Source organism: Pseudonaja textilis, chromosome 2 (assembly GCF_049901715.1).
Source record: "Pseudonaja textilis isolate UNSWEBS1 chromosome 2, rPseTex1.2, whole genome shotgun sequence".
Taxonomy (NCBI): Eukaryota; Metazoa; Chordata; class Lepidosauria; order Squamata; family Elapidae; genus Pseudonaja; species Pseudonaja textilis.
This window is the reverse complement of record NC_141991.1, coordinates 98854286-98878861: the sequence shown is the minus strand read 5'-3', so window position 1 is coordinate 98878861 and position 24576 is coordinate 98854286. Positions and strand designations below refer to the sequence as shown.

The 24576-nt window shown below is 36.2% G+C and overlaps 1 protein-coding gene across 4 annotated transcripts in view; it reads left to right on the top strand.

The window, feature by feature from the left end:
* AKAP8L (A-kinase anchoring protein 8 like) overlaps positions 1 to 17942 on the top strand; it is a 31495-nt gene extending 13553 nt beyond the window's left edge. For 3 of the 4 annotated variants that reach the window (XM_026696225.2, XM_026696223.2, XM_087924699.1), the window contains 7 exons: positions 7481 to 7535; positions 10199 to 10307; positions 11122 to 11263; positions 11935 to 12040; positions 12678 to 12808; positions 14946 to 15041; positions 16188 to 17942. In XM_026696225.2, coding sequence (XP_026552010.2) covers positions 7481 to 7535; positions 10199 to 10307; positions 11122 to 11263; positions 11935 to 12040; positions 12678 to 12808; positions 14946 to 15041; positions 16188 to 16535 — 987 coding nt within the window. In that variant the 3' untranslated portion in view covers positions 16536 to 17942. The remainder of the gene's footprint in view (positions 1 to 7480; positions 7536 to 10198; positions 10308 to 11121; positions 11264 to 11934; positions 12041 to 12677; positions 12809 to 14945; positions 15042 to 16187) is intronic. The other variant, XM_087924698.1, reaches the window with a different exon arrangement.
* The last annotated feature ends 6634 nt before the right edge of the window (positions 17943 to 24576 follow it).

Below are 24576 nucleotides of genomic sequence, written 5' to 3'. Positions count from 1 at the left end.
TGCTCCCCCCTCCCCATGCCCCCTCCACATGCGCTTGCAATCCCCCACCTCCCACGCCCTTATCTGCAAAATGCCTCACAGCTGATTTTTTTTTGGCTGGTTTGAGGCCTTTTTCGGCCTCCCAGAGGCTTGGAAAAAGCCTCTTCAAGGCTTCTCAGACTGAATTATAGGCCCACATTGCTGGAAGTGACGAAACAGGCCTACAATTCAGTCTGAGAAGCCTTGCAGAGGCTTTTTCCAAGCCTCTGGGAGGCCGAAAAAGACCTCAAACCAACTGGAAAAGAAAATCAGCTGTGAGGCGTGTGCATGTGCAGTAAGGTAAGTTTGCCTACGGCTCGTGTGCCAGCAAAAATGGCTCTGCGTGCCACAGGTTCGCAGTCACGGCTGTAGATTCTACAAAGATATAACTGGTATAACTATGATTTTTTTCCAGTTTATTCAGTCAGATTTACTTTGATTGTTTCTACATCTTGTTAGGCTTCTGAAGCACATACAATATACCATAATTATAACCAAAATTCCACTTGTACGAAGATTTATTAAACTACAGTGGTGATTGCAAAAGAAAAATAATTGGTTAAAACTTTATAGACCTAGTCTGTGGAATGATGGCTTTGATGAGCTATTTTGTGGATTCTTTAGTCCTTTAGAATAACAACATATACCAAATTACTTTAAGGAATTAATGAAACAGTTCTTGTAAGTCATTTTTCTCATAAAGCATAATTAGTAATTGCAGGCTGGTCATATAAGGCTAATGAGTTTAGTATAGATAAAATAAAGCATGTGTAGTAACTATGTAGGCAGCAAGTAAACCAAGTGAAGCTTGCTGGTCATTCAAAGAGTCAGACTGCAGTTGTAAACAGAACTAGCACAACATTAAATGAAATAGCTAGAAAAATTGAAACACTAAGACTCGGAGTAGAGGTAAGCAGAAGTATGTAATAAAGTTAGTGTTGTGTGGTAGATTGGGGCTATTGCAGGATATATTGCTGAGGCCTGTGTATAAATTGTGCTCTGTACCTCATCTAATCTGTGAATGAGATACCAGTTGCAGAAAAAGTTTACACAAGGTGAGAAATTGGGCTCATTGTATGTATCTAAAACACTACTTTTTATCTGAATTCTCTTCAAATGGATTTGCAATATACAACCTTCTCAGGGCCTCAGAAATGTTATCGTAAAAATGCCAAAACTGAAAAAAAGAGAAGAGCTTCAAAGGGCATAAATTCAAAAAGATTGGGCTCTGATCATCTTCATTATACACTGCTCAAAAAAAATAAAGGGAACATGGAATTCCGGTTTGAAGTCTCTTCGGCGACAGACAGAAATCCGTGATCGTGCACAGTTTCTGTCTGTGCTCGCTGCTGGAGCGCCCCGAGCTGGCTGGTTTCGGGGCTAAGCCACCCTTAGAGGTGGTGAAGAGGGGGAGACTGCCAGCAGGGTTGAGGAGAGCTGCATCTCTCCTCCTCAGCTGGCCATTTCTCCCTTTCCCAAAGGCGGTTGTAGCGGTGGTCAGAAATGGCCACCTCAAAGAAGAACTCGACCAGAAAAGAATGTGCAGGAGGAAGATAAGAAGTGAAAGTTTTGGCTGATCGGGTCAAATTGTAAAAGCAACAACTAAGGTACCCTGGAATTTAAACTTACAAAAAAAATAACATCGCTCCCAAAGAAGAGTCGGAAGCAGCAAAGGAAAGTGAAAAGGAAAGGTTTGTTTGTTTGTTTTTCTTCTCTTTCCTTCCCTATACTGACAACTAAGAGACTTAAATAAGAAATTGGAAAAATCCGCTTTGACATCAATAGGCAATTAAACTGAAAATAAAACAAAATGTCAAAGGGATAATAAAGATTTCTGGACACTAATTTTTTTTTTTTTCATAAGCAGGAAGGGAGAGAAAAAGAATAAGGGCAGGATCTGGAAGAGGGAGGAGACTGCCTGGAGTTAAAAAGAATCTACAGTAAAACTTCAACAAGACTTCCAAAAGATACATTTTAACTGAAACTTTGTAACTAAACAGTAACCCCAGGAAGAGAAAGTGAAAAAAAAAGAGCAAAAAGAAACAGCTTGCATGTATTTGGATTATTTGGTGATCTTTGGATTCTTGGTTATTACATTTGAATGACTAAAATTAATCAGATGGTTGTTTAAAAATTTATACAATGGCACCACTTCTGGATGAATTGAAAATGGAACTTAAAAAGTACAAAGAAGATGCACAAGAAGGGAAGGGTTCTTTTGGCTTCGTTTTTCAATTCTTAGAAATGGAGATTTGGAACTATGAGAAACAACAAGAAATGTCTGCAAAACAAGAAGACTGGGACAAAGAAGAAGCCATCTTTAATGAACAAGTAATTTTAGGTGGGGAAGAAAAAGGAAAGGGGGGAAAGAGAATGGAGAATTTAAGACTTAAAAAAACAACCAAAGAAAAGAAAAATAATTCGAAAAATAAGTATAATACTGGAAAGCAACAGAAAAGGGGAATACAGAAGAGAGAAATAGAGGTAGAGAGACAAGGGGGTAAAAAGAGGAGAGAGAAGAAGAGAGGGAAGAAGGAAAGGAAAAGAAGTTACAAAGGACCGGAGCAAGATACAGAGAAACAGGACTTATTTAGAGATAATGGGTGAAAATCTAACTGAAAAAGGGATTCTGTAATGGTACATAAGATTGTATTGTTATATTACTAATAGAAATAACTTTAGAAAATTGGAAACAATGTATGATTAAAATGAGGGATAAAATAGTGTAATGAAATGTTTGTTAATAAAATAAGTGAAATAAAATAAATGAGAAAATTGAATTAGGAAGGAACGGGAACATTTTAATTAGTTATTTTTTATAAAATACAAGTGAAGAGGAGGGGGAATTAATTATGGAAAGCTTATAATTGTTCCCATAGAAGTATGATACCTAAATGAAAAGTAATGTTAAAGAAGTTAAGACTTTAATGAATATTAATATTAATGATAGAATTGAATTGGAATGGAACGTGTTGTTTTAATTACATACATTTGTAATTTTTTCTTTTTTTAAGAATATAGTGTGTATTTTAAGAATGTACCAAGCAGAATCCAAATGGAAGTTATGTATTATATTGAATGTTATAACTTTAGGGTATATATTGAAGCCTAAATAAGAGTGAAATGGATAAACTTAAAAGATATAAAGGCGTCATACTCCAATCAGTAACTACAGGAGAAATTTTGTTTAATGAGAAAAGATAATAATTGAAACAGGACAGACAAAAAATATAAATACAATGATTTGAATTGAGATGAGATAATTAAAATAAAATTGAGAAAATTAAAAGAGGGAGAAGCTTTGCAGAAAATGTAAAATAGTAATAAGATATGGGATAGAATATAAAAATGAGCATGAACCTGAATTTGTGTCTGTACGAAGAAATGTAACCCGGGATTATGCTACTTTCAAAAAAGATGTTTTATTTGTATTTTTTTTTCTTTGTGAAAACTCAAGTAAAATTTACAAAAATAAATAAATAAAGGGAACACAAAAATAAAACATCCTAGATCTGAATGAATGAAATATTCTTATTAAATACTTTGTTCATTACATAGTTGAATGTGCTGGCAGCGCAATCACACAAAAATTATCAATGGAAATCAAATTTAACAACCCATGGAGGCCTGGATTTGGAGTTACACACAAAATTAAAGTGGAAAAAAACACTGCAGGCTGATCCAACTTTGATGTAATGTCCTTAAAACAAGTCAAAATGAGGCTCAGTTGTGTGTGTGGCCTCCACGTGCCTGAATGCCCTCACTACAATGCCTAGGCAGGCTCCTGATGAGGTGGCGGATGGTCTCCTAAGGGATCTCTTCCCACACCTGGACTAAAGCATCCCCCAACTCTTGGACAGCCTGTGGTGCAACGTGGTGTTGGTGGATGCAGCAAGACATAATGTCCCAGATGTGCTCAATTGGATTCAGGTCTGGGGAACGGGCATCAATGCCTTCATCTTGCAGGAACTGCTGACACACTCCAGCCACATGAGGTCTAGCATTGTCTTGCATTAGGAGGAACCCAGGGCCAACCGCACCAGCATATGGTCACACAAGGGGTCTGAGGATCTCATCTCGGTACCTAATGGGAATCAGGCCATCTCTGGCGAGCAAATGGAGGGCTGTGTGGCCCTCTAAAGAAATGCCACCCCACACCATTACTGACCCACTGCCAAACCGGTCATGCTGGAGGATGTTGCAGGCAGCAGAACGTTCTCCACGGCATCTCCAGACCCTGTCATGTCTGTCACATGTGCTCAGTGTGAACCTGCTTTCATCTGTGAAGAGCACAGGGCACCAGTGGCGAATTTGCCAATCTTGGTGTTCTCTGGCAAATGCCACAACCCCCACCTGTGGACATCGGGCCCTCATACCACCCTCATGGAGTCTGTTTCTGACCGTTTGAGCAGCCACATGCACATTTGTGGCCCGCTGGAGGTCATTTTGCAGGGCTCTGGCAGTGCTCCTCCTGTCCCTCCTTGCACAAAGGTGGAGGTAGTGGTCCTGATGCTGGGTTGTTGCCCTCCTACAGCCTCCTGATGTACTGGCCTGTCTCCTGGTAGCGCCTCCATGCTCTGGACACTATGCTGACAGACACAGCAAACCTTCTTGCTACAGCTCGCATTGATGTGCCATCCTGGATGAGCTGCACTACCTGAGCCATTTGTGTGGGTTGTAGACTCCGTCTCATGCTACCACTAGAGTGAAAGCACCGCCAGCATTCAAAAGTGACCAAACCATCAGCCAGAAAGCATAGGAACTGAGAAGTGGTCTGTGGTCACCACCTGCAGAACCACTCCTTTATTGAGGATGTCTTGCTAACTGCCTATGCTTTCCACCTGTTGTCTATTCCATTTGCACAACAGCATGTGAAATTGATTGTCAATCAGTGTTGCTACCTAAGTGGACAGTTCGATTTCACAGAAGTGTGATTGACTTTTGTGTTCCATTGTGTTAAGTGTTCCCTTTATTTTTTTGAGCAGTGTATTATGTTCCATTTAAATGTGGTTAAATGATTAGATGGAGAGAGATAGTATCTATATTTTATCTCTTATCTTTCTATATAGTACAGGTAGTCCTCTAATTGACCCTAAAATTTCCAGTGCTAAGTAAGGAAGTTGTTAAGTGAGTTTTGCCCCATTTTACAATTTTTTAGCCACAAGTTAAGTGAATTTCTGTGGTTGTTAAGTGAATCATGCAGTCATTAAGTAAATATGGCTTTCATCATTGAGTTTGCTTATCAGAAGCTGGTTGGGAAGATTACAGTTGGTGATCATATGATCTTGTGACAGTGCAATGTTGTACTTGTTGTAAGTGTGAAAAATAGTCATAAGTCACTTTTTAAAGCACTGTTGTAACTCTGAGCAGTCAATAAATTGATGGTTGTAAGTCGAGTATAGGAATAATGAGTAAATCATGGGAATCTACAATTTGAAAACAACAAATTTCCAGGGATATAGGATAAGGGCTTAAATATTCTTTTTCAGGCTGATGGACCAATGTAAAGGCATACTAGAAATATAATTAATCTAATACAATTAATTCTAGCAGTTCTGAAGAAAAAATTAGTTATATAGTCAAATCCAGCTATCAAAAATAAATTAGAAATGTGACTATTACATTTTAAAAATCTTGCTGGCACCCACAAGAAATGCCCACCGAACTTTACTGAGCTGGCTAAATAGGAATTCTTGGCAATGTGATTGCCTTGATATTTTTCTTAATTAAAAATGTAAAGGAAATGAGTTGGTGACTTGAGCAGAGGTGGTAGCCTTTTATGACTTGCTTTTGCAGTTCTCTAATCATGTCAACTACCAATAATGTCAATTTCCAAAGGTTTCATTTATCTTTCTATATAGTACAAGTAGTCCTCGGTGTAAGACCCCAATTGAGCCCAAAGTTTCCATTGCTAAGCAAGGAAGTTAAGTGAGTTTTGCCCCATTTTATGTCTTTTTTTTCCTTTTTCTTTTTTGCCAAATCCTATATCTAGGGCTCATTGAAGAAGAAAAATGGAAGAAATAATGGGTCAAGGGCTTTGTAAAGAGCCAAAGCAAAATAACACACTATTACTAAAATACATGGTTACAGAAAACCAGCAATCTGATGTACTCAGTACAATTTGACCAATGCATCAAATTGAGTGGCTGGATCATGTAAACACATATAGTACAGTCGGATTAATTTGATAATAACTATGTTGTGAAGATTTGTTCTCTTTGCATGTAGCAGTGGTGCAATTCTGCTGTGTAGTTTTGAAGGAAAAGTGTTAATGGATTTTGTCATTTTATGTATTCATTTTGTAATACTGCTATATTAGATATCTTCATAATAATAGTATTTGTCAACCAAATGACTTGGAAAACGAAAAAACTGAAACCACATTGAAGGACTCCATTGTTATTAGCAAGTTCAAATTAAAACACATAATGAAGAACTGAATAGTCAAATAGAGTAATAGGGAAGGAGGCATTATATATTCATCCATATTTTTGCTGTTATCATGTGGGCATTAGTATAGACCAAAGGTGTCAAAGTCACATTGTCATGGCAGTGTCACGTGACATATCGGGACTTTTTTCCTCTTTGTTAAACTGAGCGTGGGCATGGCCAGCCTGTCATGCATCCAGCCTGTGGACTGGGAGTTTGAAGACCTGGTATGGACTGCATATTACTGATAGAGAGCATTAGTCTAGAGTGAAAAGAAAAAGCATTGCTAATTTGTACTTATGCTCAAATAGAAGGGCAAACTCATCCTAGGCCTTGCATTATATTGGGTTCTGTGCAAAGATGATTGTGATTAAGTCAGCTGCCCCTGCTCTTCGCTCTGTTGTTCATACATTGGGTATCATTGTTGGTATATAACTAGTTCAAATGCACCTTATTTGTGTAATTTTGTTTACAGATTTGCGGTGTCATTGTTTTACATTGTATACAAAACTCTGGGATACTATTAACATAGATTTCTGTCAGAGCCAGAGTTGGATGGTGTACATCAAAAGTGAAAGACCACTTGGCATACTTCCATTTTCCCATATTATATCTGAGTCTGCATATACAGTATCTAGGAGGTTCCTTAACATAGCAATTGTTTTATCTGAAATTGCACAGATTTAAGTTAGGTTGCTCTCCAAATTCAGAGCAAATGCTACTTCTGATTTTATTTTAAATAATCATTGTCTCAGAGTAATTATAGAGATATTTCCTAAAACCATTGAAATCATAAGGATTGTATAGAATTCTGAAATTTTGAACATTATATATTTCTTAGGGTTCGTTGTCTGCAAATAAATTATTAATTATTGCTAATATTAATATGTGCAATTGTACTTTATTAATTAGCCTAGTAGCATTTTTGTTTCACTCTAAACCATCTTGATAGCTAACAGTACTTCTGATTACTTGATCTGTTGTGACCTTGACTGTAAGCCCCATTCTTCATTGTTCTTTATTATAATTTCAGGAGGGAGAGGGCGATGGTGCTGAAGATGAAGAAAGAAAAGAAGAATCAGAGAAAGGCAAGTATAAATATGCATAGATTTGTGTGTTAGCAAGAACTGAGATTGTAAAAATTAATACCTGTTTTACTACAAATTGAAGTATTTCATTTATCTTTAATGCCGAGCTTACTTACAGATTAGGCCATAATCTGTTTTAAGAAAAATAAATTGTCATCTTAGTACTTGTACGTAAATTCATCATGATCAAAATGCTTACTGGTAAATTAGTAGAGTTGCAAAATGTATTGGAAAATGTTAACGCTTAATATTTCCCTAAAACAAATTTTATTCTTTCATAATGGTAATATACTGTTTTGAACTTTTCATTCCAAAAATCACTGCAATCTCAGCAATAGATTAATAATTAATCAATAAACTAATTAGACTCCGAACCTCCTTCATTTTACAAGTGTCAGAGGGGGGAAAATACCCTTTGACTTTTAAAGGCCAATGTATCTTATCATCACTTTAATCAGTTAATGTTCTTTAATTAGCTTAGATACTTTTAATTAGCTAAATTAATTTTATTTATTCAAATTATAAATAATGTGTCATGAGAATAATAATGGAATAATTGGATAGGATTGTTTTTAATATCAGTAGTTACTGTTGTCACACTGTGAAGATGAGGACTGGATTGGTCTGTTTTGAGCAGGAAGTAGCAGATTCCAGATTCCTTCATTAGCATTCTGAGGAACTTTCCACCTAAGTCAAATGATTACTTTTGTGTACTGTTACCGGTAAAGAAGATAGTTACCACACAGAACTTATTTCATGGGAAGAATATTAGAAGCCTACATAGGAATTGTCTCTTCTGCTTATGAATGCCTCACATTCCTTCCATCTTTATAATTCTGGTCCAGCTTGTTAAAATGGGACATTGCCTGTCTCCAAGCAATATAGTTTCTTGCTAGTTTGCTGGTAAATTTCCTATTGGAAATCTCCAGTAGGGATTTTAACTTGTTATTGAATTTGTCTTCTTGTTACTCTTATCCCTCAATATTGTTACTTAAATTTTATTTTTCTTCCAATTCAATTCTCCATTGATTTGTTGCACAAACTTGAATGTTTCTATTCGTTAGTTTTAGCATGGCCATTTTATCAACATTGTAAATCCACTAAAAGATCAATGTTTACTCAGTATTTTCATACTGAGTAATCTGTCTTTGGGTAAAATATTTTAGGATGATTATCCACTGAATTTCTATTTAAGTAGTAAGGAAATAACTTCAACTGAGTTATCAAAACATATATATTGATCACAAAAATGCCAACCAGAATGGAATCACACTACATGTAATCAGCAAGTCCTTCAGGGAAATTGTGCAGTCTTCGGGCTTATTTAATGTTCCCCAACATGGTGCAATCGACATATGTTTAACTACTTCTGTAATTGCATGGGAACAGTTATTCAACATATCTAGAGCAGAGTTCCCCAATCTTTCCAGCTTTGCAGACTTAGGGGGATCATTCCGCAAGAGTGGGGGCAAATGGATGTGCGCATGCACAGCTCCATTTGTGCTTTGAGCAGTCTGGTTCTGAATAGCTCATTGCCTGGTAGTAGGTTGTGGCCCAGGGGTTGAGGACCCTGATCTAGAGGACAGCAGATGGAGAAGACCTCTGTTTACAGCTTGTATGTGTGATCAAATCCAAGATTAGTTTGAACTATAATTCAGTTTTGTACTTAAAGCTATTAGGATAGCTATTAGCTATTACTTTTTGTGCAGTACCATTGTTTGTTTGTTTATTTGCAGAATTTATTTGCCACCCATCTTATATCCAACAACTCTGGCCAGGTTACAGAATAAAACATTAAAGCAGAAAAAAGATTAAAATAAGTTTACCAGTTTCAGTTATGTTTATTCTAACATTTATAAAGAGAAAACTTGTAAGACATAATTATACATAAAAATATTCAGACAGTAGTATACATAATAGTATATCATCTGAATTTACAAATGAAGTCATTTGACCATATATGATATGAAATTAAAAGGCTTGGAAATAGTACATTATTGGTAATTTACTGTTGCAATCAGATGTAAATTCATATTTTGTGTGTTAATACCTCTTGGCCGCCTCACACACAGAAATTCTAATTTTTGATGTCTTACTACATTTCAAAATTGAGATTATAGATATAACTATGAAATAATTTTGCATCCTTGATATAAATAACATTGTCTGAAGGCATGTGGGGATGTGAGCCCAAAATTTGATGATGGTAAAACAATCCTATTGTAAGATAATGTCTAACTCCTGATCAACATATTCAACAACATAGCACTTGTAATCAATCTTTACTGAACAAATTGTAAGATGTATTAGCTACATTTTATGACCAAAAGAAATTAGTTTCATAGTTTCTAAACACACCTAGTTCTAATTTGTATAGCAAATAAGAATATCATTCCAAAGGTTGCAGAGTAAATATGTTCATATGCTTCTTTAAAGTTGTTATAAATAACTGATTTTGTATTTAAAGCAATAGATATTATTTTAATATGTATGTGTATAGAAATAATTATGTGTATGTGTATATATACATGGTATTCAGCTTTGTTTGGGTATTTTCCCACGTCATTATAGTTGTGCTTTTAAAGTTGTAGCAACGTTCCGGCAGAATCTCATCTGCCATCATCAGGCTTCTGTATTGTGTTTGTCTGTATATATATATTTAGGTGCTCTGACAATTCAAGAAGAAATCAGCCAAATTAAGCGCAAATTGCAGGCTGGGAAGAAAACTCAAGAGAGGCAAAAAAAACGATACCGTGATCGTATGGTAGAAAGGTAAGCTGTTTCTGTGGGAAGGCTTGACTCAATAGCAATAATACTTAAGACTAATATACTGCTCCGCAGTGCTTTACAGCACTTTCTAGGCAGTTTACAGTTGTCAGCATATTTCCCCCAACAATCTGGGTCCTCATTTTACTGACCTCAGAAGGATAGAAGGTTGTATCAGCCTTGAGCTGTATCGTTATCGAACTCCAGGCTGTGGGCAGAGTTTGCCTGTAAAACTGCATTCTAACCAGCGCTCTTTGCTAGTATTTAGATTGTCCATTTTTGTGTGGTGGTCTTTTCTCTTTCAGATTTGATTATTTCATTATATTTACATGTTTTGGTTTTGTAAAACATCCAAACTGTTAACATAAGGAAAGTTGACTTGATGAAAGTTGACTTGATGAAAGTTGACTTGATGTCTTATTTTTGAGTTAGGATTAGGAAGAATAGTAAAAGAGAAAAGTTATAGTAGAAAGAAACCAATATTTTTTCATAATTCTGCCTTGCATTGAGTTTTTTTGTTACTGGAATTTTGAGCAGTTATATAGAGGAAAAATAAGCAAATTTAAGATTAGGGTGCTGGTAGTCCCAGTAATTCTCAAGTTATGTTTAGGGACAGGTGATTTACAGAGAGCAAAATTATAAGACTTCAGAATGGTTTTATAAAACACAACATGTGAAGATTCTTTTTGTGCTGGAAAAGATGGTATATATCTAAAATACATCAGCTTCTCTTCCTAAATTCAAGATAAGTTCCCAATGAATATACTGTTCAAAAAAAGCAAATCTTTAAATAATTATTTTATTTGCTATTTCTTTACAGAATTCAATTTGTATGTTCATTGTGCAAGTATCGCACTTTCTATGAAGATGAGATGACCAATCATTTGGAAAGCAAATTTCATAAAGAGCATTTTACATTTGTTGGAACCAAGCTACCGAAGCAGACTGCTGACTTCCTGCAGGTGAGTTTTCTCTCTTTAAACTTGCCTTCTATTCATATTTCCAAAAGCATCAATGATACTTTCCTCTGAAAGAAATCAAGGAGTAGCAGTCCTTGCTTAACAAGCCCTTGTTCAGTGACCATTTGAAATTATAACAGTACTGAACTAAGAGATTTGTGGCCATTTCTCATGCAGTTACATGATCTTAACCCAGGCATTTGGCAACCAGCCCATAATTACAACAGTTGCAGTATCCCATTGTCACATGATCTCAACTTACAACCTTTGCATCCTGTTTCCAATAAGCAAAATCAATAGAGAAGCTAGCAAGCATTTGCGAGTAATGTTACATGATGTGGCACTTAAGAAGTACAATAAGAACTACCATCATATCTCAGCACAGTCATGTGGTTTTTTTCACATTACAACCACAGTGCTTAGTGACAGTTTGCAGTCCCACTTATAGCAGTTAATTGTGGACTGCCAGAAAATATGCCAGAAAAGGATTGTTTACTTGTATTTTTCACCATAAAGTAACATGGTTGCTTTGCTCTTTTTAATTCTTAGAAAGAAATGAAAATGTAACTTGGCAGGAATTGGGAGAGGAATTGAGAATGGAATTTCATTAGAAGGCCTACTCTGAATTTTACTAGCATTTGTTTTAGTATTAACATAAGTTTTCTTCAATGCAGGAATATGTAACTAATAAAACAAAGAAGACAGAAGAACGCCGTAAAGCAGTTGAAGATATTAATGCAGTTATACAACAGATTTATAAAGACCAAGATCTAACACAAGGTATATATATTTTTTATCTGAAAGTTTCTTAAAATCAGGTATAAAGTGAAGTATATACTTGTTCCTTTTTTGTATAACTATTATAAAAATGCCAGAGTATTGATTAGCAAATGCTTCAATACTCTTTGTATAATGGTCCTAAATTCTATATTCCGCTAGCAAAGATCTTTTGAGTCATGGCATACAGGAGCACATAGAAACATCTTTTTAAATTGGTATAGTGAGTTAATTTTTCCAGGCTTATACACAGCTTTGGGATCTGTCCCCATGTCAAGATAATTTCATAGCTACTTCATGGGAAAGAATACGTAATAATAATAATAATAGCAGTTTCAGGATATTATACAGAATAGGGATATTTCTTAGAAAAATATTTTTATTTACAAGTGACAGTATCCTAAAAAATGAAGATCTATTCCCACCCTTCCTTTTTCTAATTTGTATGGATAGGTCTCCATCTTTTGTTATTATTCAGTTCCATCAATATTTATTAAATTTATTTTTTGAATTAATCTGCTGATATTTCCAGAACCTTAGAGAAGATGCAATGTTTCTAGGTTCCTTGATAGACAGATGTCATCTTATGGTAATGCGTATTCTCCTACAGGATGTAATGTATGGACTTTATTTTACTTAGATATAAGCATGGAACATTTTGTAAAAAAGGTGGAGGCTGCTCACTGCATTGCCTGTGACCTTTTCATCCCAATGCAATATGGAATCATCCAGAAACATCTGAAATCTCTTGATCATAACCACAACCGTAGAGTAAGTGAATTTTTTAAAATTTATTAAACCAATTTATATAACTGCCAATCTCAGAAACAAGAAACCCCAGGGGCTATACAACAAATCTTAAAACAGTTTATACATTAAAAAGTGTTTTAAAAAACGAAGACTTTTAGATGAAAGAATGTTAAAAATAGTGGAGTCACTTCACTGGTTAACTATCTCCTGTGTTCCCCAGTTCTGTGGACTTCCTGAAGCTCAATATTGACAAGGCCAACTTCACCTCAGGGAAGAGAAGACTTCACATTGTGGGCACCACAGCAGAAAAGGCCCACTGCTAAAGCCCCCCAAATGTAACTCCTTAGGCAACGGAACCCATATCATGCCTTTTCTGCTGGATCTGATAGGTAGATTAAATCAGGAAGAGGTGCTTCCTCACAGAACCTAGTCCCATGTTTTGAAGGTCAACACAGCACTTTTAATTGGACCCAGTACAAACTGGCAACCAATACAGCTCATAAAGAAACATATCACCGCTTCCACCTCTGCATTTCACACTCACTGAAATTTCCGGATACTCATCAGAGAGAGGCAGCCCAAGGTAGAGTACTGTACATTGCAATAGTCACTGGGAAGTGACAGAGAACGAGTGACCATGAATGTAGGAATAGGTGTAACTGGCACATGATATGAACTTGTGGAAAAGCTTTCCTAGTCATAATTGCTACTAACTCTTTGAACAGGAGTTATGAATCTAGGAGAACCCCCAGATTGTTAATAGGGTCTATTTGGTCCAGTGCACACCTGTCTAGTACTAAAATGGTAAAGTCCCAAAACCAGAGAGGCACAAAGCCCAAAGCTACTCAGTCTTGCCAGGGTTTAGTTGAAACTGTTATTTTCCATCTAGTAGATCTTCATAATCTCCAGACATCATAATAGAATATCCACAGCCAATACCCTTTTCAGGTTCTCGCCCTAAAGGTAGCATAGGGACAAAACACTCACCTGACAAATTTGGGGAGGAAAATAATCTTCTTTGCAGCTGTTGGAGAAAAAAGCTTTGCATGATGTATATGTTTGGAGTCCACAGCAGTCTGCCACTACACTGCTATCCCACTCACCCAGCCTCTCCAATAAACCAAGCCCCCGAGTCCTGGTTGGCCTCTACAGAGGGAAAGTCCCATGCCATCATCTGATCCGTGTGATGAGAGATGGCAGCAGCAAAGAAATGAAAATACAATACAGCTCAACAATGGCAACCAGCAGCAGGTCCATGTGCTCCAGCTGTCTCCATCTACTGCCAAGTGTCCCACTGCCCCAGACTCTAATACTCATAGCAAGCCTCAGTGCTTCAGCTGACTTCAACCTCATATAATCTCTGGCTCATTCTTGCATTTGAGTGCCTGCAGTTCCCTGCAGCTCCACCATGAATAGGCACAGCATGGGTGTGGTGGGCATGGCAATACAGTATCTACAGCCAGAGAGCAAACACAATCTGCCTGTCTTCAACCAGCCCCCCCCCCACCACCAAAAAGCAGAATAAGCCTAACCGAGGTCCAGTCCAAGTCTAAAGTCAAATCCAATCCAAGTAACTGCCCAAAAAATTGCAGATTCATTACTAAAATAGTAATATAAATTGTAATAAATGCCTGTTCATTTCAAAATAAAATTAAGAAATGTTACAGTGTATATATTAGTATTTTAGTTTTTATTTTTGTGTAACGAGATTCTTCTGTATAAATTTATTATATAGTTACAAGTGGCATCCTATATTTTCATTTCTGTGATTAAAGATGCAGTTTCCCTTTTGATTTTGTACATTTCTTATTACACAAAATATATAGATATCTTTGCTTGCAATTCACTGTTTTCTCTGAGTATCTTGAAGCAACAGAATATTTATGAGTGGTCCAATATATATCAGATACATTTATTCTGATGGTCATTTTAACTTACTAAAAAAGATTAATGATGGAACGTAATTGAACGACACATGCAGGGTACTTGCTTTTTGTTATAGCTGAACTTATGCCTCTACCCTTACCTTGTCCTCCTTTAAATGAATGATTAACATTAAGTGAATGTCGCTTTGAAATGAAAAAGATGTACATTCATGTTGTAAATAATGATATGCATGATTTCTTTTTTTTTGTTTGTTGTTGGTTTTGTTTTCTAGGCTATGATGGAACAATCTAAGAAATCATCATTAGTAGTTGCAAGGAGTATTCTTAACAATAAACTTATCAGTAAAAAATTGGAGAGGTATCTAAAGGTTAGCAAACATTTTTTTCTGAGACTTTCTTTTAGATATACTTTTCCCCCCAGCATACTACTGATGTTTGTATTACATGTGTGCTTATTTTCTCTTCTTGCACTCAAATTCTTTGGTTTTTTTTCTGTATCCAGCTTTTGTTTCTGAGTCCAGATTCTCAGACTTCTATTTCTTAGGTTACATTTTTTATTATTACAGGTTTCACTTTAATAGTGCAACAAGTTCCTTTATTGCTAGTTATTATATTCACCTTTAGCTCCAGTTTTCAGGATTACTGACATTTCAATTTAAATGTACTTGGTATTTCTCAATTGTATTTATTTTCCTCTGAAAATGGATTTTTTTTTAAAATGATACCTCATAAGAATAAAAACTAAAAAATGTACTGGCTAATTAATTTTTATTTATTTATTAAATTTATATGGTTCCCATTTCATTGTGACTGACTCTGGAATGCTCATTAATGGATAGCATATTCTCTCCTTTTGGAAACTTTACCGAACAGCATTATCAAGATGTGCTTTGGTTGGATTGTCATGGTTTCCAAAATAGGTCTATTCAGTTTCATCCTTATCCATTTTTTTTTATTTATGTTCAGACCTCAACTGCAAGGACCATTTCACAAAATAAATCTGGAGAGAATCAGCACTCTGGCAACATTATCAAAATAATAGAGAAATAATAGAAATGTATAAGGATCCAAATAATTCATACCAGAAAAATAGCAGTTAGTGTCTTACATGGCAGTTAGTGATTGGTTGTAAGCATTCTGCTCCACTAAATACACAGCACATATAAGACTCTGCTACTTATTGCCCAAGTTAAGTTTCAGATCTGCTTTGAAGATATTAGCAGCATGCAAAATGTCAGCACATATTCAAGAGTTTTAGTTTTCCTTTCTTCCAATTCAATATGTATTCCAAATCTGGAGCAGAAACTTTGTTGATCTCTTAAAACAGATCTGTTTGTTGGATGTTCCATTAGTGGAATTATGTCATTTGATTATTTTCAAGTGTCATTTCCATTGCATTAATAAAAATAATACCACAACTATATATTTGTATAAGACATGTCTTTTTGTAATTCTGGGCATTGATAATTTCTGACTAAAATGTCCAAAACTCAGTACAGTGTCGTATTTTGTAGGGCGAGAATCCCTTCACAGATGATCCTGAAGAGAAAGAGGAACATGAAGAAAGTGAGGCAGGAACAAGTGGGATCATTGAGGAAGGAGCAGCTGAAGGTGAAGGAAACCTAAATGAAGAGCAAAGTAAAAGTGATGACAATCCTTCTGAGGAAAATCCAGTGGCTGATGAAAGTGCAGAAAATAAAGGTGATGGAGAAGAACTACAAGGACAAATGGAGGAATGGAATTTGACCACATCTCAAGAAAGTTTTGCTACTGAGCAGAATCCAGAACATGAAGAAAAAGAAAAAACAGAAGAAACACAAGACATTGTACCTTCAGAGAAGATGGAACCACCTGATGAGTGAACTTGCAAAGAAGGTTGAATCATTTTGAGACTCTGCATTAAATCTTCTAAAACCATACCTGTATTTGTGACACACCATGGCACGTGGCTTTTGGTTCTCATTGACCTCACTTTCACCTAGTTAACAACCTTTATTTGTAAAGTGTTTTTGAAAATAGCTTTTTTAACCAACTTTTCATTGTATTAGCTAGATTTTGTGCAGTACAATTTTTAAGTGGCTTTGTACTAGGGAAGTATACTTTTTTTAGTAAATAATCAAAATCAAATTTTGTCAATTGGCTTATACCATGCTAAACCTTGAAAGGATAAATAACCTCTAAATTTTCCCATTTACTTTTGTATATAGTTGAAAATGTTTTAGTTCCATAGCTAGTCTCGTCTGAAAATGTCAGTAGCAGAATTCTGGGTTTTAAATTCTGCATGATTGGAATATCTTCCATGCAAGTGTAGCATTCTTCTATCTTTTTACTTTTAATATTCAAAAAAGACTTTGGTCAGCACAATAATTTTGCAGTGCTTTTATTTAAGAGGGAACATTTGCAACAGTGGGTTATAAAACACTATTAGGGCTATATGTGTAAGTTTCTGACAGAAGCAGAAACCTTGTTATTGTGCAGAAAGCCTCAAGGAGAAATAAATGCATTCTGGCACTTTCCAAAAATTTAATTTATATTGTTCTGTTTGAAATCAGGAGGATTTCTTAGTTTCTGCTTATTTTAGATGGATGTTCTGAAAATGAAGTCTATAGCAGCCCAACAAAAATCTACTGATGAAGAGTGTTACAAAACATTAAATATTCCCTTCAAAGCAGGTCTTCCAGTTGTCTCATTTTAAATCCTCCAAATCACCTCTGCTGCATTTGCCAGAATATAGTATTGCTTCATTGTTTCTTTGTTTATTAAGAATTTCAGGCATTAATGCTATTAGTTTAACCCTTGCTGCTACCCCAGTTTCCAAGCAATAAGTGATACAGATACTGATATTCTTGTTCATGCTCAATTTATTATCCTTTCATTTCTCTTTATGTACATGCCTTCTTCCTATAGTGGAGATCAAGCAATGGAACCTGAAAATATTCAATGGACATATTTTTCTGGAAACCTACATTAGCAAAGACAAGGGTGAGTGAAGGAATCATTACACACTGGGTGGAGGTCTTTCTGCCTTATTATACTACTACTTCCTTAAGACTCAAGCAGCAAATAGCTGCTGGAGAAACATGTAAAAATAAGTTTTGTGAGAAAAAGCATTTAGTAATGTATCGAATTGACAGAAACTGAAACATTGACAAAGTTTCAATGTATTGCTTATTCTTAATGTATAATGACTCAAATGTTCATAGTGGTAGCTTTGTCTTGTACTCAATCGAATTGTAGATAATAAATTTTATGAATGTTGGGAGTACTGAAATTCCAATATAAACTTGTATTTATACATATGGATTGGTATCTTAAAAGGTATTAGTGGTTGGGCTGAACAAGGAATACAAAATTTACAAAACAGCATTGAGGTATTAGTTTTCAGGAAATAACTGACAGAGACATGTTGCCAATACAGGACTTCAGTAAATCTTCCATCTTCTTTCAACATTTGGGCTCATACATGCCAGTGGTATGTTTTTGCAAAATGATATTAGGTGCTATGAGAATTTTCTTTACATCAGTCTGAACGTTTATCAAGCCACATGTTAATTCCAAATAAATAGCATTTACCATTACCTGAGAACAGGGCTGTCAAACTCGCAGCCCGTGGGCCAGATGAGTCACATGTTGACCATGCCCATGCCCAGTTTAACAAAGGGGGGAAAAGTTGTGATACGACATGTGATGCCCTGCATTTGACACCCCTGTTTTAGAGTAACTCAAATGCATTATTTCTTGGATTATTAGTCAATTTGTAAGCAAATTTACTCATAGACTGAGTAATTATACTTGGGATTCAGCCTTACTAAAACAAATCTATATTTTCATATAATTTTAAAACCAGGGGTGTTCTTTTTATTATATTTTTATCCTGCCATTTATATATATAAAACTCAAAGGGGAAAACTAATTCTCCTGCCTCCTGTTTTCCTCACAACAATCACCTATGATGTGGGTTGTTCTGAGAGAGTGAGTGATTCATTCAGCCACTTTTCATGCCTAGCAGGCCTGGAACTCTCAAATCTCCTTGGTTTCTGATCCAGCACCTTCCCCGCTGCACCATACTGGCTTTTCAGCTTCTCTCTCTCTGGATTGGGATATTTGTACAGGGTAGTATGCACTGATGAAGGATGCTAACTTTTTCCCAGAATCTGATACTTTCTTCCTTTGACCCTGTTCTCTCCACCTCCTCTCTCCCCCCCTTCCAATATACTCCAGCTGGGACATAAATCTTGGAGAGGAAACCCCTCCTGTTTGAAATAAGGTACTACTAGATGGGAAGCAATCTTGAATAGAATTAATGAGGTTGGGAATTAACCAATTACTTTGTAGAGCCTCATCTGAAAATGATGCTTTGATACTCCAGCTACATATTACTAACATAATATGGCGATTACCCAGTTTTTCTGCCTAAGACCATTTTGAAAATTTGAATCTGTATACTTGAAAGAAAATGCTACTATAGTTACTGATTTTATTCCAAATTATATAGGCAGATGACTGCAACTATGTTTATTCAATTAAATAGATATTCAGGAATTTCCTGAATATATATGTACAGGATCTGGCCATGGGTCAGCCATTGGTTTCCACATTGCATTTTGAGTTAAGCCCTTTTTCTTTCATGTAGGAGTAGCTATTTAAGGTATCTATAATTGTTTCCTACATTGCAATCTGGAAAGTTCAAAAGCACATTTCTAAACCGTTGTACTCAAAGTTAAGAAATTATTGAGTTGTTATATGTATGTACTGTTGCAAAACTGGTATTATTATAGGAGAATCAAAGAAATAGTCTGTCCTATTACAGTTTCCAAATTCTTGTAGTCTAATGGAAACTTCCATTTTTCAATGTAACCTGCCCCCTAAAATCTTTTGCTTGTTCATCTAATTTGTCCAGAAAGTTGGAAATATTCTTCAACACAATTTGAGGTCATATAAAAAAAAAAACTTAAAGGTGGAAGAGAACAGTAATAGCCCAACTTTATAAACTAATATATGCTTTTATTTGTTCATGGTTTTCTTAACTTCAAAGGAGATATTACAATAACCAGTTTGTTTTGCTTGCTGTCTATGACTGAAATGGTAGAATAATTTTCTTTTATGCGCTTTTCATATTCACATAAGAATTTCAATTCATATTGGTGTAAAGTGTTGATGTTCTTCAACTATTAGATTCTGAATGAAAAAAATATATAATAGGAAAATATTTGTAATACCTTTTTCCTGTGAATTACAGAGTATATATTGTAATTAGCTGTCACTGAACAAACAGCTCAAGTTTTAAAGATGTTTTTATCTCAGAAAGTGTTTTCCTATGATACAAGTGGCTTAGGAAAAGGCTTTAAAATTTTATCTTCCAAGAAAACTGGAGGGGGGAGAATAACAAGCTTTGGGGATTTAATCAAAATGTTCTTTTGTTATTAAACAGGCAAGGTAAAAATGATTTTAAAAATACCATTCTGCTTGTGGATTTTTCACCCACGAGCAGAACAGGATTTGCAAAAGAACGCACCCATTCTTTTGCAATATTATAGTTAATGTTAAAATTATTTTGCCTATGTTATTTTAATTTAGCCTGACTGACAACTGTAGGAAAACACCTGAGAAATTGATGGATTGAATATTTGAGAAGAGATTAAAAAGATCATACCTCTGGAATTGGTCCAAGAAAAATAGAAACCAAAATATAAGTCATACTAGAGCAGCAAGATAGATTACAGAGTCAGGAGAAAGATTTGGCTGTTCTACTTTTGTAGAAATAGATTGGTAGGCATAAGAAAGGGTTTATAGTGGCATAGTTGACTGGTGGAGCAGCAGTTCTCCAGAAGATCAGGTGTTCTCCTAGACCAGATAACCAAGAGACTGTTTTTGTCTCTAGTTCCAACTGTTTAAAAATTATTCATTGTATAAATGTACCGTCCTTAATCCTATTTCCATATAACACATACTATAATTTTTATCTCTGCATAAGAGAAGAATGCCAGCATCAATGCCTTTCTTTATAAACAATATATATTCTTACGTTATAAAGAGTTACATAGAATAATTTCATCTCATCTTCTGTCACTGCTGCAACACAAGTTTCTCTTCTGCTTGTCTGTGTTCCTGTATGAAATACTAAATTTGCACCTCAATTGTTTTTAAAATTGTATTTTTCATGAACAACAATGTTCTCTCTGTATAAACATTTTTAAATCAAGTTAAACTTAACTTCTAGTGACTGCATTTTGGCAGTTTCCTTGGCAGCATTATGGAAGTGATTTGATACTACCACCTTATAATACATTTTTATGCCATCTCAGTCTAGTGAGTCAGACATTCTTCCATTCAAATATTAACCAGGTTTAATCCTGCTTTGCTTTTCAAATCAGTAAAGGGTTGATGGGACCACCTGCTCAGATTTTATTGTTTAAAAAGACAAAGGCACATCAAGATAGCCAAGTACTTTCCTTCAGTCTATGATCATTTTTTTATTATTATTACAGGCTTCAGCTTTAATAGTGCAACGTATTCCTTTATTGCTAGCAATTTGTGCTCCTCTTGTCTGTTCTACTTCAATAATTAACTTGGCAAGTGCTGTCCTTATTGCTTTAATGTAGGACAAGTTCAGAAAAACTTGATTTGTCCCACCTACATTAACTTTTGGCGGTGGCTGCTTCTGACTTGACATTCCCTCCCATTTAATGTCACCTTAAAGGGAAAATAGCCACCAATTTGAGGTGTGCTTGGTACTCTCTGACCTTGCTTGTTTTCTTGCAGAGGTTTCATTACCCAAACTAGATAATATCATCCCTTCTAGTAAGGAGTGCAGTTTGCTGTCAGTTTATATTCTAGTGATTTGCCTATCAGTGTTGGTGGGGATGGTCTTAGAGATTCTTTGGTTGGGCTGTTTGCTTCTTTGGCAGTTTCTTGATTGGGATATTGTTTACTTGATTGGGATATTGTTTACTTGATTGTTGGCCTGATGTTGGAGAAGTGCTTGGGTCTTTTGTTCCTTTTTGGGCTGGGTGATAGTCTCTTTTGCATAGTCTATAGATGTTGGTGTCTATGTGTCTATTGGTGGTTGATTTGTCACAGTGCCAGGCTTCTAGGAATTCCCTGGAGACAACCAACCAAAAAGGGAACAAAATGACCCAAGCACTTCTCCAGCAGCTATCAGCACCTAGAGTAGCATGGATTAACTCCAAGGTTAACATCCAATCAAATAAACAATACTCCAATCAAGAAACTGCCGAAAAAGCCAACAGCAAACAGCCCAACCAAAGAATCTCTAAGACTATGCCCCACTAACACTGACAGGGCAAGCCACTTGACTAGAATATAAACTGACTGCAAAGGTGCACTCCTTACTATCACTGATGATGTTGCCTAGCTTGGATAATGAAATCTCTGCAAGAAAACAAGCAAGCTCAGAGAGCACCAAGGACACTTCATGTCAACCCTGAGCTACAAATATTCTCCTTTATTAGAACCACTAATTTCTCTCATTAATGACTGACAGATGGATGTAGTAGCTGCTTGGGATGCCTGATTAATGGTAGTCACCAAGTTGACTAATAAACTGCACATGCCAAGCTGTTCTGTTCCTGTTTCCTTTCAGTGAGGTTCTTTTTGATCAGAACTGTAATCCTCTTCTATAAATACTACACTTGTGTCCCAAAATAACCTGGCAGATAACATTACAGTCACAAGAGTGGCATAGAATAAAGCAGGAGGGACAGTTAAAGATTGAGCTCTGTCCTCAACTACTGCTGCAGAGGAATGATAGTGCTAGCAGTGAATGGATGTGGCTGACAGCATCTGGAGGTAGTCTGTTGAATAGGTAATGTAACCCTGCACATAAATAACAAACAATAAAAACCTACACAAAACCTTTTGTTAGAAGCAGTGGAAAATCTGTAATACATTCATTGGTGATACAACCAACAATATCAACAAACCCTTGTTTAAACTTATCATAAATGCAACATAGGACTGTTACTCTTTCAAGGTAAAAGTTGTTTTATTTGGAAACAAATATAAATGTAGTACTCTTTCAGAGCTGTTATTGGAAGTAAAATATGGTCTGGTTTTCTCATTCCAATCTGGAAGAAATGAATTGGAGGCAGGCTACATTTAGAAAGGTGGTTTCCATTTATTTGGTAGCCAGAAACAACAGCATGTTTCTGGGTGGCTGACAAATTTGGATTGAGAGTAGATGGGCTTTTATACAATTTGGGGGGCTTTGTAATTGAGATGCCTGTTCCTGTGCAAGAATATGTCCTTTAATGGCAGTTGCCAGATTCCTATAGGGTCATGTAGGGGTTGTGACTGGCTCTACATGCAAAAGGGGAAAAACGAATCCTAGGTGTTTTGTCTGAGCTAATTTTGTCAGTTTCAGTTCCTTGCCTATGATGCTGCTTATTTGGAGCTGCTGGCTGCCCTTTGTTTAAGAATAGAAATAGAAAATACCCATTCATAAAGTCTAGCCTCTTGAGGCTTCTACTTGAGGCTGTTTTCCTATAGCAGAGAGATGGGCTGCTTTCTGCCTTTGTTATGAGATTTTTCTCCTCTTCTCCTTTAGGAGAAATACTCTATTCTGCCTCTTTTAATATTCTGTAGAATATTTTATTCTGGGTAGGGGGCTCTTCCCACACTATTAAACCCTTGTTCTAAGTGACCATGAGCAAAGGCCGTTTGGGTCAGGAATGGGCATTGGTTCACAAGATGAATTTTTACAAAGCCTCCCCGGCCACGGCTGCCACCTGCTGCTTCAGCAGGAACCATGAGTCCAGGAGGATTCCCAAATCAGAACTGTATATCAGAACTGTGTGAGGTCATGTTACCCCATCCAGAGTCAGAGATGTCAATTCTCTTCAACCTAACCCAAAATGCAAAAGCCACTCCATCTTGCTCAGTTTGAGTCACAACCAGTTTCTCTTCACCCAAGCCTTTACAGCACCTGAACAGCATCACTTCATCTGCATGGAGTAAATAAATTGGGCATTATCAGCTTACCAAACTTACCACCAGATGTCCTCTCCCAACAGCTCCATTGAGATGTTGAATAGGAGGCGAGAAAGATCTAAGTCTTGAGGCACCCCCGCACAACTAGCATTGGCCACAGAGAAAGGCCAACAGAATGGTGCCTCCCAATCCTTAGAGCCTGACCAACAAGATTTATTATATTTTATACCAATAGCGTCAGTGACAATCTTTTACGATGTTAAAGCACTAGTTACCTCACCAGTTGATAAACTACATTTAGTGACAGATGGAGACAAAACTGTTTTCAAATTTTGTATTGTAGATACTGTACATGTACTTTTTACAAAGCTTGCACATTCACTGATGTGTCTCATGAGAACTTCTTGCCCGGCATTTTGGAGAGCCATTGCTAGTCAGTTTGAACAAAACTAGAGGAGGATTGACCAATAGTTGTACACACTATAAGGCATCTTCCATGAATAACAAAGTTAATAAGATGCTTCTCTAACCATGTAAGTGAAATGGGCAGAAAGTAGTTTCAAAAATCAGCACCCACATCCAAGTCATTTCCTACTGCAGCTCAACATGATGGGTGGCAGGGGGAGTGTCAAACAGTTGAGCTACATAGAAAATTATTTAGAAAAAGGCTGGGATCACCTGACATTTCCTCATCCTATTTTCTGCACTATATCCTGAACCATAAACTCCATTGCAAAGAACATGTTCGCGGAATTCCTTTCAAATGTAGTGCAGTAGTAGCGCCAGCATGGTGAACAGAGACGAAAATAAAAATAAAAATTACAAATGCATTTCAAATCGGATCCACCAAACCAGGAAAGGGTTAGAGCAGGGGTCCCCAAAGTTGGCAACTCTAAGACTTGTGGACTTCACAAGTCTTAAAGTTGTCAACTTTGGAGACCTGGATTAGGGAAA